This window comes from Phymastichus coffea, unplaced genomic scaffold (assembly GCF_024137745.1).
Source record: "Phymastichus coffea isolate CEN01 unplaced genomic scaffold, Cenicafe_Pcof_1.1 PCOF00207, whole genome shotgun sequence".
In the NCBI taxonomy this organism is placed as follows: Eukaryota; Metazoa; Arthropoda; class Insecta; order Hymenoptera; family Eulophidae; genus Phymastichus; species Phymastichus coffea.
In genome coordinates, this window is record NW_026707018.1 from 163,201 (window position 1) to 183,555 (window position 20,355).

Genomic DNA, 20,355 nt, shown 5'->3' on the forward strand with positions numbered 1-20,355 from the left:
CTAGAGGTGTATTTGCTTTTTTTTTCTTTTATTAAGAGTCAATTATTTGACGTAAGAGAACGTTGATTTTTGAATTGAGCCAATTTTTTTAAGCTATCTCATATGATATTATAATGTATATATTGCTTATGGTTACGCGTTTAATGCTTTATTTTTCAGAAAAGATACCTTTTTGTTTATTTTTCCCAGCGTATCTAATTTTGAAAATGTCTAATGTAGTTATAAGAAAAATTTTTTCGTTATTCACTTTATATTGGCAATTGTTTAATCGAATATTAATAGAATCTATAAAAATTTGGCTACTGATGCAGTTTTTATTTGCAAGTATATTTTTACGCTAGTTAAAGTTGCCATTCATTATTCACCTCTGTATTTTTTATATTCTATCCAACAATTTTTTTCTAAAATACGATTGGTTATTGAAATTTGTCTTATACAACATTATTCTTACCTTTATCTTCTTCACTGAACTTTCTATACAATGTACAGTGTAAAAAAAGATTATAACTGATATTTTATTAAGAAAAAAAATATGTTCTAGTTAACAAAATATTTGTATTGATTATTTGAATAATATCAGCGTGCATATCGTATTTTATTAACTAAATGTATACATTAATAACTGACTGAAGCTCGTGCCCCAGAGCACTTATATTTTTATGTGAAATGACTAATCAATATTCAACTTGTACATACTACTTAGTGTATTCTCGTACAAAAACATTCTGGTATACTTACATTATGATTAAGAGCTAAGTAGATATAAGTATAAAAACTCTATGTAAAAAGAGTCACACTCTAGTCTGCATTAGGATTTTTATAAGCAAAGAAATCGAAAGGGTGCATTTCATTTCAAAAATTATAATATATTGGAATGCAAGCACATAGAAATAATTGAATGTAAACTATTGTTGATATGTGTAATATGTGCATATTTTTTAAAAATAAAAAAAAAACAACATATGTAAAAAAAATATTACATATGTAATATAATAACTTTGAATATTTGGATAAATGATTGTTATAATTTGAAAAACGAAAGTAGATGAATTAGGTAACTTATACCGCTGTGTTCTATAAAACAAAATCTGCGTCATTTAGAACATGTAAAAGTTGTAATTATTAGACACTATCAAGTTTTCAAAAGAATTCTCCAAGTGAACTGTGGTGTAACTTCTGCTAAACTTTGAATGTTATTATTAATATATGCTGTGTATAAAATCTATTACATTTAAGAGTAACATACAAATGGAAAATGTGATTTAAAGCATTTTTTAAGAGTAATAAAATGAAGTCAGCTTGATAATGCAGCTGACAAGATAATTTAAATTAATAACTTATACAAATGTAAGTATTTATAAAGCGATGTAACTTATATTCACTCATTGTAGATTTCTATTTTTCAATGTCGTTTTAAACAATGAAAATAAAATAATTCCAGGTGCTAAAAAATTATGAATTTTATAGCAGCATTTTTTCAATATTAATAGTTTTGAGATGATCTCAAAGGTGTAAGTGTATTATCAAATGTATATTTTTGACAAAATTTGTCATATGTTCAAAAAATTCTAATAAAAATTCTAAATTTAAATTGTATAAAATTTGTATTTCTCATTACTTGTATGTAAAAAATTTTTAAAATATGAGTGATTCAAAAATTGTTAATATGTAATTTCTTCTATACTTCAAGTTTTTCCTTGAAGTTGTCTTAACTTTGTTTCAATTAGCATCGTCTCCAAATCAATATTAATATTGTCTGGTATAAATGGTTGATAGAGCCATGCTGCTATATGTAATACTTTTAAAGATTCTGTATACTCATGAGCTACATTTTCTAGGATAATTCGTTTTACTGTAGCTTCCTTTTTGTGTACATTATAGATTTCATTAGTTATAGAAACTAAAATAATTACAATATAGTTTTATATTTTTGCTAATAACAGCTAATTTTATTAATAAATTGAAGATATTAGAATAATTTGAAACTCACCAAATTTCTTCATGTGCCATGTTGAGAATAAAATTTGATCTGTATCTGGTAATTGTGAAATCTTTTCCATTTTATCAGCAAGTATTCTTAAATTTCCAACAATAGTGTCCTAAAATTTAAATATAATAATGAAAATACATGTAGCTCTCAACTTTGGTTATTTTTATACTTTAAAATAGTTACCATTTCATCACAAATTTTTTCTAAATCCTCACAAAGGCTCACAAGTTCATTTGGATAAGTTTCATCTACTTTCGAAAGTATTATTTTATTAAGAATTTGAACACCATGATGATATAGCGTATTCCACTGCTGGATATTGGCATGTACATCAGCAACATTGTCTCGGACTAATCTTGAAAGACCAGTAAAGTTCTGTCCTAGAGTTATCTTTGATCCTGGTGATGATACAACTGAAATAAAAGAAAGATATACTTTGAAATATTACAATTTTAGTTTATATAAAAGTTTTGACTAAATTTTAAAGAAAAAGGCAGATCGTTATATTCTTACTCTTGGGTAAAGGAAATCCAGATGACTTTTTAGACTGATTATGTACCATTTTACCAAATTTGAAAAAACTACACTTTGTTGATTTGTAAGATTGCAACTTGCAATTTGCAAAATCATATTTGAGGTTAAAAGAATCATAACAGCCAATAAATACATGTGCGATATCAATTTTAGTTCGAATATTTGTTCACAGAGTGCATGATTTAAATTAAAAGCCATATAGATTTTATAATTACTTAATCATTTTACTTCAATTACGAACGTAACTATCATTCAATGCTTGAGTTATCATGATAATTATTTCGACAATATTTGATTAATTATCATAATTTAATTATGAAGCTTTTGTAATGTTTTTGTAATAATTATATTTCAATAAATATTTAATAATATCATTGGAACAAGTTTCAGCTATAGACTGTGTATATTTTTAGATGCAATAAAAAAGCGATGCTTGATCATGGAATTCATCATAACTGTTGTAATGTTATATGCAATTACATGCAATAATACAACGAGAACGACGGTATAATCATAATAAAAATATACTAAAGTGTACATATATGTATCTTGAATGTTGATATACTAATTTATATACTTACTTTTAATTTAGAAAAATGTAAATCGATTTTTATTTTCTTACTCAAGTCTTTGGTTGATAAAATTCAGTTACACAGCTACACTGTGGGTGTATCATATATGAGTTATTAACAAGCAATAAAAAAACGGAGTATTTCGTCGCAAAAATGTATTTTGAAATATAAAACTATAGTCGTAATAAACGCACAAAGGTGCGAGATTTCAAGTGTAGTTCCAAAATTTGCTTGTAGCTGATAATGTGATTTACAAATTCATATTTAGCTATATTACTATAGATTGAAGAGTAATTATGTATGTGCATAAAATTAATTGTATTATATCCCGGGTGGAAATTTAACATTGTATCACTTGAGAAAGAAGAGAATAATTACCATTTAATCAAAAGCAAAATAATATACTATAAGAGGAATCAACATAATTTTTATACAGTTTTAGTCAATACAATCGCTTCAAAAAATGTTTCACCGTAACAGAACAGCAATTTGAATGCCATGCATTAGAAGACTTGTAATAATCACTGCAGCAACAGTCTACACAATAATGGCACTACCACATCATATTATTTCCCAATTCAAAGCCTATATGTCAATTCAAAGCAGTCGAAAACGACAGTAATAATAAAAAACATAACGTCATCTAAATAACGGACACCACGACGAGAGAGAGAGAGAGAGAGAGAGAGAGAGAGAGAGAGAGAAGAAAACAATGGCGCGATATATCCCACGCGCGATGCATGCGATGCAAGTGTAGTGCAAGGAGAGAGGCACGCGGAAGAGGAGTTTTTCTGCGCCCTCGCGCAAAGCCAAGCGAGCGACCGAGCGAGCGAGCGAGTAAGCCTTTCCATAGGCAAGCAGTTGCAGTCAGCCCTCAAGACCAAGAACAAGGTCAGTGCCGTCTTGGCGCTTTGAATTCAACATACGCGTGTGCTTTGAATAGCTCGCCTATATTTTGTTAATATACCTCATTAATCAGAGCCAATCCAAGTTTAATGTGCTCGGGTACGTATTTAGTGCAGGGTGCAACTGAAAAACAGGCCCGTGTATTATTAGAGTGAGAGAAAGAGAGCTACGTGTACCGTTAAACAGTTCTCTATATACACACGTTTATTTCGACCGGTTGATATTGCACGCCAAGGATACGCGTGGCGAAGAACGCGCGAAGGATCTGCCAATTGCTTGCGGGGCAGACGACATGTGTTGTCGTGGCATAGGTAAACACGCGCAGTATCAACGACGACGGAACGGGGAGCATCAGTAAGCGCTAAGCGCGCGACCGCATAAGACAGTCACCGCAGCTACGTGTGTGCGTAACTGGCACACCTGGCGCGTCGGAAATTAACACGGAGCAGCGATGAAGACCACCGAGGTGAGTTGTTGTCCTTTGTTTTCTGATCGGATTACCTGATCTGTGTGTGGGGTTTCGAAAGTCTGCTCTTTGCAAACAATATGTGCAAAGATGGTGCGAGCTTTTCGATGGGTTATCACTGAGGTTGGACGGTATATAGCTGTATTTTTTATCTTACGCAATTGTCAACCTACACAAGTCTGCAATCAGAAAAAGAATAGTTTTATCGATAACGACAGTATGATATTTCAGATAAGATTAGTTGCCAACAGTGATAGCGTCTTTTTTTAAAACTTGAGTAAAAATTTTTAAAATACAAAAATGCAGACCATTAATTTTTTATCGCTGCGTATTTGCACTTATAAATTACTGCACATCATCTCGTTTTCACTGTAAATATACATAATTTATATTTTTTTTAATTTAGGCAAACATAATCTGCTTGAAAGTTATGCGAGAAAAATACATTGTCATTTCAAATGGCCGTGCGCAAATTATCTTATCACAATTAAAGCCAAACTGCCTTTGCAATACTGCTGCCGTTGCGTAAATCACGGCTTTTTGACTTGTAACAATAAAATCTCTTATCGCGATGTATGTTTCAAAAGTTTCTCTAACATACATCGTTTGTTCCGTTACTCATGCATGCGTCTCCGAAAAACTCGTTACGCATTCCACGCTTCATTATACAAATTTCGCCAACAATGAAAACGAAAGAAAAAATACGTCTCCCATCTGAGACTTATTAAATTGTTTGTGGTGCTTGTCCACACGTTTTCGAATTGAGCACACATGCACCCGACATATCACGATATTCCATGGGACATCGTTTCCTCCTCTCTCTCTCTCTCCCTCTCTCCCCAAGTGAAATTTCAATTGAAAACTTGTTAGTTTGGCGCATGGTTATATATATATATATATATATATATATATATATATATATATATATATATATATATATATCTTGAGAAAAAGCTTACTGCACGCTCACGGGTATCTTGCCTTTGTCTGTTTTCTTCCATTTTTTATGCAAAATTTGTTCTCGATTTCAAATGCAATGCGGATTTTTCTTGTTACCTTTTTAAATGCACTTGCATTATTCATTGCCTCTACGAAATATTTTAAGATGGTGGCTTTTGTTTGATAAGATGTACAAACGATAAATAAGAATTTTGTTTTATTTTACGAAAATCGTGTTTTATAAACAATTGTGAATGACTATTAATTTTTAGTAACCCTTTTAGAAAGTCATCATTTTTTCCTGTATTACGTATATTTTTGAAAAAAAACAACTCCAATGCCTAATATCTTTTATGGTAATATCTCGATCCGTTTTTTTTTCTACGCTCTCTTCATTATAGATAGTGCTCACAATTCTCGCTAATCGAGTCTCCATCTTGAATATTCCCCAACTTTGAAATCTAATTAGCTTGAAAAAGATTAAAAAGATAAATAATCTAATGTATCAATTAAGTTTCACTGTGGTTGGGCATCATCACGCGGACGGATGCTTGTATCATATCGGAAATGAATTTCAACAAGTACCAGACAATGTCTTGTTTTGCTAGAGATGAAGCCTTGCCGTTTGATTCGTTGGAGGTGATCGTTGCGTCTACGTGGAGATTAAGTACTCAAATGAAATATCGATTCTTCTTTATGTTATTTGCAAAGCGCAGTATAGTTTCAACAAACCACGGTAATTGGTAATTGAGTTTTGAAATGTACAATTAATTTTAATTATGGTTTGGTAACAATCTTTTGATAATCTTGGAATGTATTTTATTTTTGGAACAGAAATTTTATTGATCATAAGATCAAGTCACAGCATAAAACGATTTGATAAAAAATATAATTCATTATGTAAAATATGATAGGATTATTTGATTTTGTGTTTCTGGAGAACATCAATTGCTTTACAATGCAAGAAATATTAAGGTATTTTATTTTACTGTTACTTGTGCATTTTACAAAATACCGTTGGAATTCGAGCTTTCAAAAACAAGTTTCTTTTTTATGATCTCACTTGAAAAATTACGTGCATGTATTGAAACGAAAAAAGCCTGTGTTCTTTGACACGATCCAGATAAGTTTATGAAAAAAACATTTATAAGGTGCAGGATCAATATTTCACGACCGGAATATTATCGCCGTCAGCAAAGAGAAATCACTCGATAATTTTCCTTTCCATTATAAAATCCATTTATATTCGCGAAGTAAATGCAATTTCGGATTTGATTATTACATGTGAAATGCATAAAATGTCATTGAAATTGTACTACACATCGCACCTACTAAAGCATAAGACGAAAAGTCACTGACCGCGTAGACGTATATTGTCAAAACTATTGAACGCTTTTTTCTCTTTGCCCGTTGATTGTTTTACGATTAGACGCTGAGTATGTCAAACAAAATGCGTAGTTAAACAAGATGACGAGTACATATCCGTGTTTATAATTTCGGAAACTTATCTTTTTCTCGGTCGTCATGCCTGTTGAACTGAAGAATTTTCGGAAACATCAGCTCCGGAAAAATTTAAAGTAGTTTTATTAGTTATGAGAAATTGTAACTTTTATTTTATTTTATAAAACGCCGATCATTCAAAACGTGAGCTCCACAAATCGTTCAATTTCGTTTGAGATTAGTCTCGCAATAAACGCGGTTGATCACAAGAAGATTAATTGGGTTGGAAATCATGTTTACAGTTTACGGGCTTTAGCTTTCCATTTAATATAAGATTATATCTTTTACTGTAAATGTTCTCATGAAGCGTTAGTGAGCAGTATACGTAACTTTCTCTAATTCACCAGAGATTAACAGAAATTTTTTGTTGTACGTAGTTATTATCTATTTCTCTGAGTATACATTTTATTGTGTAAAGAATCATGCCCATAAAGTGTTCTGATTGCCATTGTTCGCTAAATAATAATTACACGCAGTGTTTTCACTTTTCCTCGACTAAAAGCCATAATTTTCCGCTCGATCCTTCCTGGCAGTTACATAAAAACTTCACTGAAATTCATTGAGCCCAATTAAAAATGAACGGCCTATCAATTCAACGACAACTATACATAAAAGGCAAAAATAGAAATCGAGCGAGAGTTCGATAATAAAAATCAATTATTATCGATATCGTGCGCGCGCGTCACGCACCGGCAAGTTATTTTTTTTGCGTGAAATTTCTCGCGCGATTAATCGCCCGTCAGTCGTAGCCTTTTTGCGAGCAAGCGCGCTCTTTATCATGGGCAACTTCCTTTTACTTTACGATTGTCTTCACGCAACTATATCGAGGAGGAAAAAATATTTTCCTCCATGATACTGATTGATTATCGTGCTAGTTTTGTGCCTGAGAGAGTAAGATCGTTTCTGTATTATAACTGCTTGCAATTTAAGATTGTCATTTCAATCTACCTTCTTATATAAATTCACTTATTCAAATACTATAAATATGCGAAGGCTAGATCATAAAGTTTATTCCTTTGATATCAATGAGAAGTGCTTGATTTACTAATTTAGTGGAAATTCTTTGCCTGATACCTACTTAGCAGATCACTCTGTTACTTAACGGAATAAAATTTTTTTTAATTTCAACTAAAAGACTACATAAATAAGTATGAAATCACATATAGAAATTTTAATAAAATAGCTTTTGGTCTTGAACTGAAGTTTAAAATGATTTCTTTTGCTTTTAATCGTCTCGATTTTGTAAAAGAGACTTTAACGCGTATACTTGCTGGGGTAAGTTGTTACTCATGAACTCGTCTCCTGCTCGTAAAACAATTTATATACGTAGTTATCCTGGTTCGAGTTGTACTTTCTGTTTTGTTGTAATAGAAGTGAAAAAAGTTTGTTAATCGTTACTTTAAACCAAGCCGATGACATTTTCGAAAGTACTCAATATCCTTTCAAATTATAACTTATGCACACGTAATTATACGCGTCATCGACATTGTAATTTTCGCATCAACTGTATCTGAATAACTATCGATTGAAAATGATCTTCTATAAACGCACATTCATAATAACAGTCATTTATTTTGCTGCCTAACGTTCAAAGGCACGAAAAGTCTTACTAAACTCGCATATAGGCCTTTTACTTTTTTTCCAAGGTCCGAAAAACACCCACATGATTATCAATGTGATAAAAAGTATCTCGGTTTTAATAGAGTAAAGAAAAGTATATGCATTATACAAATTTCGTTTTCAAAACCTAACGACAGAAACACAACTTTCTCTCTCGCATATATACACGCACCAGATGCGCAAGCGTGCAATGCTCCAATTGTTATCTTTTTCGCAGAGGAAGTCCTTTATATCCTTGGAGGGGTGTGGGGGGGGGGGGGGGAGTTTCCGTTGTGTGGTTATATGCTAGAGATACAAAAATGTTGGTGGTTTCTTTTGTTGGCATATTGAATGTTTCTTTATTCTTTTGTATCATGTGAAGTTGTAATTCGTGCTCAACAGCACCGTCACGGAATAACTATTAGCCGCAAGTCACTTTGCGAACATAGTTATGCGATGAATACATTTTCACTGAATTATTGGATTGATGAATCGCGCATGAATTGGGGATTTAAGTCAGTTCTCTTTGCTTTTAAGGGGAAATCTGTAAATTATTATCTGTGCCAAGATCTCTATAAGAACTAAAAATAACTTGTGTGCATTTTGCCCAATGAATCGATATGTCGTAATTCTTGTTTTTGCTTTCCCCGCGTGCGCGCAGTATCAGCGACTTCCACGCTGAAAATACAAGTGAAGTAAGAAGACGAAAAAAAAGGAGACATGCCGCAGGCTCAGTGAGTAACTCGAGAGAGGTAACGAAAAAAAAGAAAAAGAGAAGCTCGCGAGGCGGTCTCCTTTCGAAACGAACGTTGCCGGCGCACAGTACCAGTCCAGCCACGGAAGCGAAAACACGGCAGTGCTATAAGCGCGCAGAGTCGCCCGGAAGTGTGCGCCCGGAAGCCGCGACACAAGCGTGCGAGTAAGGCCTTTTGTTCTCCTCTGCATATATTATTATATAGCAAGCTGTTTCCCTAAAGTTTTGTGATGTGCTTTTGCGGAAAAGGATTTTTCCTGGTCGACGATATGTATAAGCATTCCGTAGGGAGAATAGTTCGGAACGTATGCTTTGCATACTGATTTTTGTTTTGAAAGGGTTTTCGGTCATAAGATTTTTATCATGGATATTTTGATATTTTTGTCCATTTTTGAACTTGTGTTGTGTATTGAACACGAGCGTGAATGCACTTTTTTTAATCGAAATCAGTGGTATGATCGTGCAGTTAATGTCAATTAAAATTGGTAAGAAATGTAGACAATTGCGATCGAATTACACGTGTAATTGAATATATCAGTTTTATAAAAGAAATCTTTTGTTTTGGTAGCATATTTATTTAAAAATTGTTCAAAACATTTCCGTTATTCCAACGTAAATCACGTGTACCCATGTTTATTATACTTTTGCGTTTAAAAAGCAGTGATTTACCGCGTCAAAGCCGCAAGTAAGTCACAAGGCATGTTTAATTTTTTTATCTACAAGATTGTGTTTCACATTGAGTAATGTTGTTCACCATCTCTCTTAAGTTGTTCTTCAGATTATGTTTTCTTTTGTGACTAGTGACTTTGGGACAATCTATCAACGAATGTTTGTCGTTAATTGGATTGTTGAATTGCACATACTAGTGGCGTTGCTCTGTTGAATACTAAAAACTACTCAATGTAGGAATATCATCGAATTTTTTGAAAAAGACAAACTTATAAACTGTACCAAATAATCTAACTACAAATCATGTATTATCACCAAATTTTTACTTGTGTAAGTATATATGTGTATGTATGTGTACATCACGACTATTGTATTAATCTCACTATACATACGAATAATCTTCTCTACTTTTAATTACTGTACAAATCAACTGTAATAGGTCGCCAATACTAAAAGCGGGTGCAACCTTAAATAAATAAATTAAAAAAATGATTACGTTATAGTGCACGTCAGAGTTAATTTCAACGAATTAAATGCACTGCAAGAATATTGTATTAACGCTAGTATTTAAGGAATGTAGGCAGTACGAAATTGTCGGACTTTCCATTCGAAAATGTCTATAGCTGATAAGAGAGCTTTCGAAATATAAATAACATAAATACGTTGTTGCGCATAAATATAGAAAATATCGGTCAGTAGGCGAGCTTGAAACCAGTCCCATCAATTATAAACCATCTTTTCTCTCTCTTCCGTCGAAATCTTCGCAAAGTGCATTTAGCCGTAAAACCAAAAGAGAACTCGTTACGCATGTAACCGTGTTCTGAAAGGCTGTATGTTATGTTGTAACAAAATAAACTTTACGCGCGTACTCTCATCGTCGATATATTGATGCATTTTGCTTGTTCCCTCGATAGTATCAAGCGAGCATAATTATATTCGACAAGTTTTGCGGAATTCGGTTCCCGTTATGAAGCGCGTGAGTTCGTTGCGCGCCATATAGTAGTCTTCTCTCCAAGTACCTACATATCCACGTTATTCACGTCCTTTTGTACATTTGACGCGCGAAGGTGTTAATGCGCACAAGTGTGGTCGATAAATCTTGTTTGCTTCGTCAGAAGGATTGAGGCATCAAAAGGGGAACAGGTTTTGTACTTTGTCAGTCTAACGCGCGCGAGCGTCTACTCAATTTGTCTGCGGTTTTTCTCGTTCTGTTCGTCTTGATTTATTGGTTATCCACGCTTTTCTTGTTTGCCTTTTGCCCGTTAATATACGAATATTCATTGTTTGAATATTACTGCTGTCGTCGGTATGTCGGCCTTCAAAAATGACATTAGACAATTATATCTCTCAGACTTCTCGATAAATCTTAATTCTAAAGAAAATTAGAGCTTCATTTTTTCTTCGCATCTTATCGTCCTCGGATATAAAATGGAGTTTATTTCCTCGAGCGCGAGCGAGTCGAGTTGGGGACAACTTTAACAGCCGCTCGTTCTACTTCCACTCGTGGAGCAAGAAAGAAAATGCCAAACTATATAACGTACAGCCTCGAAAAAGCGCTATCTTCTTTAAACCAATTTCAAATACTTCAAGTGCAAAGACAAAAAAAATAAGCAAGCGCGTGGTATTGTTCTCGCGACGCATTATTTTCACGGCCATGTACCTTGCGATGATAATTTTTCGAGATTTCTTTCCGCAACTATTGTCAAGATAGGCAACAGATTTTTCATTTGGCTCTGCGTGATGATGATTTTGATTTCTGCGAATGTTAGCTTTCTTCTGATTCTCAAGTGCATTATTAGTATCGGCAGCGCAACTTCGAATCATTTATATGCCTAATTATCGTGTGTTTTTAAGATCCATAATGTCGATCAATTCAATAACGTTGTCTTTTTAATAACGAAATTTCGATTGTTCGAAGTTCCATTTCAGTGCAAACCATCACCTTGAATACAATGCCAATAGCGTGGTTGAAGCCATAACACGTCGACTGATATGTATATTGTTTTTCTCGCCGCACTTGCGTAATAAACTACATATTTTTATATATTTTTAGGAATTCTGTCATTATACGCAGGTGATTCACGTGTACGTGCGCAGATCATCTAGATTAGATTGACAAGCAGCGATATCTACATTTTTTACCTTTCCGTCTGTCACAGGCTCGACTACGAGTGGAACAGTTGAAGAAGGCAACCGATCGGATACAACGTGAGATCGAGGAGGTAACCGAACGTGAACACGAGCTACGTAACGTCGGCAGCATCAAAACTATCTCTCACGAGACCGTTGATTCTAAGGTACGTTCATTATCGACAATTGATTCTCTTCTTTTTCAGTCATAACGGTCTCGGGTCGAAATTAGCCTCGTTCATTATGGTATGATTAACGTTGCGCGCACCAAAGCAGAGCAAAAACCAGTTACAGCGAGAGCAACGGCTTTAAAATGCATCGGCACAGCATCAACCGTTAACTATTCTCAGTATTGTTTATTTACCCTCGCGACCGTTGTGATTGATTGTTTTTTGGCGCGCCTTTCAACACGAAAGTCGCTAGTCGTTTCAGATCGGCAATTCACACGTGCAAAATGCGATTTTCGTTTCTTTCGCGGACCTTTCGCAAGTGAGATGTATTCTGCCCGGACATTGATTGGCGGCCTGCAAAGTTGTAAATGCAAATTATTTTTTACGACAGATCATCAATGGCACTAAACGAGAATAAGTCAATGGCTTATTTTATCAAGTTGTGCTCCCGCAACTTGCCGGAAAAAAATCCATTCGATGCCATCGATGCTCATTCATCGAAAATAATTTGGATTTTGAACTTCGTAGGTTGCGAATGAATGTCCGGACAGTGTATACGATAAAGCTTGTATTGGCAAAAGATTTCAATCGAAAATTATCACCGCCATCACGATTTTGAGAACAAGTAGAAAATGAAAACTCCGTCGATGGTGACCTGAGTGCATACATTATGACACAATCGTGACGACAAAATAATACTTTCAGAACCCTGAATGATGCGGGTGGCACGCACACATACGCAATCGAAAATGACTTACCAATATGAGTTACCCATCACCACAAAAAAAACTCTGCAACTTTAATTTTTTTCCTGATAATTTAGCATACCACGAAAAAGGCCTTCTATTTGAAAGCAAAGACTATCTCTTTACACTGCACCGTTATTAGAGAAAGAAAAAATTGACTTAGTCTGACCCTTGAATTGATTGGCGCTTCTTTCGTCATGTTTCTTGTAATTAAGAAAGCCGTGATGGTAAGAACGACACGCGGAAAACACCATTCACTGGCTGGTACCGTTTAATCTTTTTCTTTTCGTCGCCGGTCTGCGTTAACAATGATTCTCGAGTGCGTGAGAGATTTGTTGGTAATGAGCAGACTGCAGCTTGGCCTCCGTTTTAGCTTGAGACTTACTTCATTTACATTTAAGCACTCTGTCTCTCTCTTTCTCATTGCATACCCTAATGGCGTACGCTAATTTTCATTACTGAAAGCGTTGTAAAAGCTTTTTGTAAGAAAAAAGTGCACGCAATTAACTCACGGTGTAAACTCGATGACATTTCACACAATCAGAAAATTATTTGAAAAAATAATCAATCTTTACGTAAAAAAACATACTCTCTTGAGGAATTTTCAGTATATTCCACGGTCGTTAAACAGTAGCAGCCGTTAACAACAACGAACGATGAAATATATGATATTTCACGTGAGCGAAATGCAAAACAATCGAGCATTTCGAAAGTGTGGCCGGGCGTGAACGAGGAAGTAATAACACGACAACGAACGGATATAATCGAGAGTTCGCTTCGGCGTCTTCGTTTATTGCCTCGACCTTATATAAGTTATTACGATAAAGCTGTACGTGACGGGCTTTTCTCTGCTTTCTGAATATGAAAGAGTTGAATGTTCTTGAAGCTTACTCATCCATGGTGAAAATAAATTATCGTGCATTACACATTCAACCTATTTTCCACGGTACACTCATCAAAAGTTATTTCCATTCAATAATAAATTATTTATTTACGTAGAATCACAAGTTCAATGACCCATCGTTACCTTGCAAACGTTGCAGACTTATTCAAGGCAAAAAAAATAACGAAAAACTGCTAGTTAACCCGCAAACAAATGCTTACATCGCAAGCATTGAATTACGTAAAAGCTTGCGTTTGTAGCCGTCGTCAATGCAATTACCTACATAGCATCAGTCACCAATAACCTAATGAAGCGATGCGCGCTAAGGCGTAATTATTATGATCCACACGCGACATGCCACCGTCGCCGCCTCTAAAGGTGAAATTTTATGACTCGGGGATGAAAAATTTTTGCTCGTGCAGCGGTTCGCTCCTTTTTTTTAACGACAGAGTAAGTTTATCGCGTGCCTGTTTAGATCCGCGGGTTATAGATAGTACCACGTGCGCGCCTGTTATAAAAGTTGTTCGTGCTGGAGTTTTCCTTTCTTTAGACCTAATTGAAATGATATTTATGATAAATGATTTTGTTTCTTGTTTCATCGTTTAAGAACAACGAATCTAGATTTTAAGTTTAGGCCACAATCGTTAATTGTTGTAGTCATCGTCTTAATTACCAACGTAACGGTTCAGGCTCTTTAGACCTCGTTAAACAGTCTAGAAACTTGAAGAAATGATAATCTCGCCAAAAGACACACGGCTTTTAAAAGTTAAGCAGGTAAAATCTGCTAGTACGTGTCGATAACTCGAGCTATATTCACGGAAGAAAAAAATTCAATTTCAAAGTGTGATGACGATGACAGGGTATGTTTACTACTGCGGGCGTCAAATCGTCATTCATTCTCCCACCTTTAGCATTGAACATTGAAAAAATAAATGCATACGTTTATCATTGTTTCTGTGACTCATGCTGTTCTAAGTCGTAAAAAAACGCTATTACCTGTTACAGGTGCGTCGTATACCTCAAGCGCTGAAAGCGAGTACAGGTCGCCTCAAACGTACAACCTCTACGCCACAAATCCTCGAGCCTTTGTCGGCAACATTACTGACGGCACCCAAAATGACGAACGGTGTGATATCGACAACGCGAACGACACCAACACCACTGCGATTCGTCAACTCGCCAAGTCAAAAGGGTTTAATGCATCGTTTCTTAGCTACAAGGGGTAAAATGTTTAAAAGTGGTGAAGTTAATGGACCGACAATTATATTAAATCCGGAGAGTATTAAGGCATTGAATAGAAGTTTGTCGGAGAAAAATGGGGAGAACGGTCGTGAGGATGTTGAACCTAAGAGGCCACCGACGAGGAAAGGCTTCGTTCCGGTCGAGAAAAAGATTCAAAAGGAGCTTAGTGAGATGAAGGAACGAGAGAATGAGCTGAGGTAAGATTTTTTATCAAAATTAATTATGTAGCTGATTTGTTATGAAAAGACATCGTTTCGTCATTACGTGACATGTTTATTTGATCAAAGGATTTATTTGATACGAAGGACGATCAATAATGGAAAGTTATACAGGTTATCGGTTGCAATGGATAAAATCAATGTCGATCAAACGTACGCACGTGCCGGAAAAGGATAAATGGTTTTCAATTAAATAAAATACACGTTTTTTGAATGCAGTCTTGTTTCTTGAAAATTTTTATAAAAAAATGGAATAAAATGATTGACGATTTACAATCATTGCAGATTAATGCGGTCGCAGATGTTGGCAAAATCACAACCTAATCTGGCGGACCTGTCTAACGATAACGACTCGGATATCTATGACGGCGCGAACTCGTTAAGAAGTGGAACGTCGACTAACACTCTAAATGATGATGAACCAGAAAAAGAAAACAAAGGGAGGCACAAGGTAAATGTTACCTGTACGAAATCAATCAATTGATCTTGATCTTTTCATGCTAAAATCCATAATATTTCTTATTTTGCAGCCGCATCCACGACGACGAAGCAATCTGATTGCACAATGGGAAAGTTTGATAGCGGCAAAAAAGGAGGCCAGCGAAAATGGCAACGACAATGCCAACACCGTCTAAGTCAAACGCGCTAACTTTTATTGTTTGACAATAAAATGAATTTTGGGCAATCGCGTATGCTGCCTTAAAACGAGATAACGCACGTGGCGTGTTATATATCACAAGCGGTAGTGATCGTATTTTTTCTCGTTGCATGCAATTTTTTTATGCCGATACTCGATGATTTTTGTAAAAATATTTTGCATTTAAAAGCAGTAACTTTTTGCATCGCTCTTAAACTACAACTATGTATATTCAACGTGTTTATGCAGCCAGTACATACAAGAGAAAAATTTTATAAAAATACCAAAACATGTTGTCAGTGTGTTCTACGTGCGTCAATCAAGATAAATGCGTATTGTGAAAATAAAAAGATTTTTTTATTAAGCAGTGCAAAAACGAAAAGTCAACATAGCGATCAAATTATTTTATCAAGAAGCTTCCGCATCACAATGATTCAGTATTAACATCAAGAGTCCATGCAAAAGTTGGACTAAAGTTTATTTTGGATACTACAATAGTGTATAAAGTCTGAAGGCTAAACCTAGATGCTAAATTTCCTAACAAGTGTATTTCGTATTAAAACAAAAATGTACGTAAATACTAAATTGAGAATCGAACGTTTGTCGCTGAAGTGATAATTGTAAAACTTTAAATCTGTATATAAGTTATAAAAGGAATATCCTGATATATCAAAAAGATTATTATATAAACATATGTATAATTTTATAAGCCATAAATTATTTTTAAATGCATATTTACAACATCATTCTTTATAAATACTATTTGTGTAGATTTTGTAGTGCACGAGGTATCAATTCTTGTAATGAAATCCTAATTAAATGTGTATTGAAGCAGAGTGAATAATGTATTTTACATATTAACACGTATCATCTCTTATAATTTTAAGATAAAATAAATTTTTAAATGAATGCAATCAGTGTTTTTTATTTTTAATTGGATAAAACTAGGATTTAAAAGAAAATTGTTTTTCATAAATTATTTTTCTGCTTAAATCGCTTTGGAATGATATCTAGGTTAGGAAAAAAAATCACTGGCTTCGTGCGAGTGATAATAAATTTGTTATTAATAATTACTATACAGATTTTAGATGCGCTTTGCGCGCTTACACTTTCTTCTTCTTTTCTTGTCATATTGATTAAGATATTTAACGCAATACACCCATTTTTTCTAAATTCATGAATTATCATATCCTAAACTGATATAAACAATCTCTAAAGTTCTTTTCAACTATACGGGTCAAATTACTATTAAACTTTTATCCTTTAATAAAGATTACGATATTACAACATTTTTTTCAATAGTACACGTTTAAATATCAGATTATGAGAATAATTCCAAGCGTAATAACCTCGCGCTTTTACCTAATTTAATCACTGTTTTGGTTTCATTAGATGAATGTAAAAATAATAACATTGCGGCATGTTTTCTTTTTTTTCATTATCTTCATAATTCTCCATATCAATTATGATAAACTAAATTTTTATTACTAAAATCTCAACTTGAAACCATTTTGACACGCGTATTAGCTGCGATAACAGTATATCACATGACTACATCTCAACCAATTAGATCACGAATAAAATGGTTCTGTAAAGGTTCTTGAAAAAAGTTATAATTCAATGTTTTTACAGTTTGAAAAATTCAATTTTATAATAAATTAATAAATTATCTATAAAATAATTATAGGTAAGTATGTTTTTTCAAAATTTTATTATAACAAATATTCATATTATTTTATAATAGACGCATATTATTACAAAAATACTTTATAATCAAACTTATTTATTATTATGGTAGTCAAGTAGTAATATAATAGTAATATTTATTTCTTTTTCGATTTTTTTATTTCGTATTTGAAATAATCACAATTTGTTCAATAAGAATCGTCTGTATCGTCTACAATTAGCGCGTATGCTGGATCAGCGTAATCCGTCAGTTTTTCGCTATCTATATCGCAATCTTTTTTAAATCCTTCGCTATCCGAATCTATGTTCCGTAAATCTTTCTATGTCATTCTCCATTATATCTATTATGTTAATTTCGTCATCATGATTAACTAACGTGTTGCTATTCGAGCAATTTTTTCCTTCACAATACTTACATAACCCTGTGCAGTGAGGACCATTTTTTTCTGCACGAACAATAACTACTACAGCCTTTGATGTATTTTCAGAAAATATGTTTACTTATTGAACTAGGCAAAAAATCGTCTAAAGCGATGATTGGTAATAAACCATTTATGGTTTTTCTCCAACCTTACTTCTCAACATTTAAATTATTTTTAGAGCTTATTCATTGTTCCATTTGGTAAAATGCGCGTAGTCAATGTTGTTTATTTGCCTCAGTCATCGGCGGTAATTTGGCTATAAATTAAAGGTGCTGCTAGCTATACCTGGTTGAAAATATCCATGTGGGATCCCACATAGTTTCCCACGTGGGAATTTCCAACCGCGTATCGATATTTCTTTAAACTTCTGGTAGTGTAATTTATTCAAACCTACTTCATGTTTTGGATTAGCACCATAAAGTATGCAAATAATTTTTTGACCTAAACATGTGTGTATGTGTGTGTGTCTGTGTGAAACGTACTTACTAAAAGCCCCTGCAATAAAAAATTAATGGCACAAAAATTGCATATCTCTATCTTTTAAAATAATATAAATTAGCGATTTAAGTGAAAAAATCATTTATGAAAAAAATTTAAAAAAAAAATTTATTTTGCTCCTAGTTTTACTAGAAGTATATGATATTGAAATATATTACAAACTGAGAGCCAATAATTACAAATTGTGAAAAATCATCAAAGTTACCAAAAAGAAGGCAGAATCTGAAAATAAAAGTTGTATGATTGAGAATATAGTTCGTAATTGTAATGTCATCACGAAGTCAGCTATCAAAGCAATATACCTAGGTATCCGAAGAATAATGTTAATCACCCGTTATTCTGCATATAGAATGGAGAGGGACAAACACTGTTTACGCAACCAGTTTCCGGTCGGCATCTATCTTGCCTATATATCTATACCTACTGTGTTGAAGAAATTTTTATCCTTATCCTTCGATTCCACTTACTCATCGGTACTTACCAGTCATTAGTGTTTCCCAGTAAGATATCGCAGATTTCTTAATTTTATTCATCACCTAATTACGTACTTTTTTGTTTGCAACTACAACAAATCACAAAAATAAGTAAAGACAAAAAGTATGTCGTTCGCGGACAAGGTCGTGTTGATCACTGGAGCCAGTTCTGGTATTGGAGCAGCCACTGCTATACATTTATCCCAATTGGGTGCATTGCTTAGTCTACACGGTCGTAATGTGCAAAATTTGAACAAGGTTGCTGAACAATGCAAGAATCCTAAACCACACCTTGTTACTGGAGAAATTACCAATGAGGCTGATGTACAGAAAATATTGGAGTCTACGTTGCAAAAATACGGTAAACTTGATGTACTTGTAAATAATGCTGGTACTCTGGAATCTGGAAGTATTGAGAATACTAGTTTAGAGCAATACGATAGGTAAACTTCTTTTTATGTTTGTTATTGCAGTGATTCATAGGCGAATTGAAAGTATTGAGAAAATTTTTTTTTATTATTTCAGAGTAATGAATATCAATGTGAGATCTATTTACCACTTAACAATGTTAGCAGTACCACATCTGATAAAAACTCGAGGCAACATTGTTAATGTCTCAAGTGTAACCGGTATGAGAGCATTTCCAGGTGTTTTGTCTTACTGCATCAGTAAAGCTGCTATTGATCAGTTCACTCGATGTGTTGCTTTGGAACTAGCTCCAAAACAGGTATCACAGTCATTTTTAAATATACTTTTTTTCATATCTTTGGACTTATTTTACAAAACTACCTAAAAATTGATTCTATTTTTATTTCACAGATTCGTGTAAACGCTGTCAACCCAGGTGTCGTAGTAACAAACTTACATAGAAGTAGTGGTATGAGTGAAGACAAGCTAAAGGAATTTTTTGAACATAGCAAAGTTACTCATGCACTTGGACGTCCTGGAACACCAGAAGAAGTTGCCAAAACAATTGGCTTTTTGGCCAGTGATTATGCTAGTTTTATCACTGGTCAAACTCTCCCTGTTGATGGTGGTCGCAGTGTCATGTGTCCACGATAAAATTTGTGACAAATATTATAAATATAAATATTATTTTTGTACAATTTGTAATAGCACTATTAATATTCCTATAATTTTTTGTACTCAAATCTGTATCATTAACATTAATTTGTTTGAGTTTCATTAAAGAAAATCTTTTTGACTTTTGGAAAAAGAATATTGAAATTTATATATGAAAATATAAATATTTTATATTTTTTAGTTTCTTTTCGTGTTAGCCCTAAAGGTTTTAAATTATTAATAGTCAATTTGTTATTAC

General features: G+C 33.7%; 3 protein-coding genes and 1 long non-coding RNA gene across 7 annotated transcripts; 2 read left to right on the forward strand and 2 right to left on the reverse strand.

The window, feature by feature from the left end:
- Nucleotides 1-1,551: 1,551 nt before the first annotated feature.
- On the reverse strand, nucleotides 1,552-2,628 carry LOC131673981 (cyclin-dependent kinase 2-interacting protein-like). The gene is made up of 4 exons (XM_058952393.1): nucleotides 2,504-2,628; nucleotides 2,174-2,403; nucleotides 1,991-2,099; nucleotides 1,552-1,900 (listed from the first exon to the last, which is right to left on the reverse strand). Exons 1-4 carry the CDS (start codon nucleotides 2,550-2,552, stop codon nucleotides 1,686-1,688), a joined length of 603 nt encoding a protein of 200 aa, XP_058808376.1. The 5' UTR covers nucleotides 2,553-2,628; the 3' UTR covers nucleotides 1,552-1,685.
- Nucleotides 2,629-4,261: 1,633 nt separating this feature from the next.
- LOC131673979 (uncharacterized) lies at nucleotides 4,262-16,847 on the forward strand. Its single transcript, XM_058952389.1, has 5 exons — nucleotides 4,262-4,468; nucleotides 12,089-12,226; nucleotides 14,864-15,297; nucleotides 15,604-15,769; nucleotides 15,849-16,847. The coding sequence occupies exons 1-5, from the start codon at nucleotides 4,454-4,456 to the stop codon at nucleotides 15,951-15,953; spliced, it is 858 nt and encodes a 285-aa protein (XP_058808372.1). The 5' UTR covers nucleotides 4,262-4,453; the 3' UTR covers nucleotides 15,954-16,847.
- LOC131673982 (uncharacterized) lies at nucleotides 4,518-18,988 on the reverse strand. Of its 2 annotated transcripts, none has more exons than XR_009302765.1 (3): nucleotides 18,864-18,988; nucleotides 18,767-18,783; nucleotides 4,518-4,647 (listed from the first exon to the last, which is right to left on the reverse strand). It is a non-coding gene; the product is annotated as an uncharacterized LOC131673982 (long non-coding RNA). The 2 variants fall into 2 exon arrangements; XR_009302766.1 differs by lacking the exon at nucleotides 4,518-4,647 and adding an exon at nucleotides 17,834-18,558.
- Nucleotides 18,939-20,319, forward strand: LOC131673980 (3-oxoacyl-[acyl-carrier-protein] reductase FabG-like). Of its 3 annotated transcripts, none has more exons than XM_058952391.1 (4): nucleotides 18,939-19,061; nucleotides 19,147-19,477; nucleotides 19,560-19,761; nucleotides 19,854-20,319. In XM_058952391.1, the coding sequence occupies exons 2-4, from the start codon at nucleotides 19,161-19,163 to the stop codon at nucleotides 20,094-20,096; spliced, it is 762 nt and encodes a 253-aa protein (XP_058808374.1). In that variant the 5' UTR covers nucleotides 18,939-19,061; nucleotides 19,147-19,160; the 3' UTR covers nucleotides 20,097-20,319. The 3 variants fall into 3 exon arrangements, with proteins under 3 accessions (XP_058808374.1, XP_058808373.1, XP_058808375.1); XM_058952392.1 differs by having other exon boundaries at nucleotides 19,016-19,034; XM_058952390.1 differs by having other exon boundaries at nucleotides 19,009-19,477; nucleotides 19,854-20,317.
- Nucleotides 20,320-20,355: the final 36 nt, after the last annotated feature.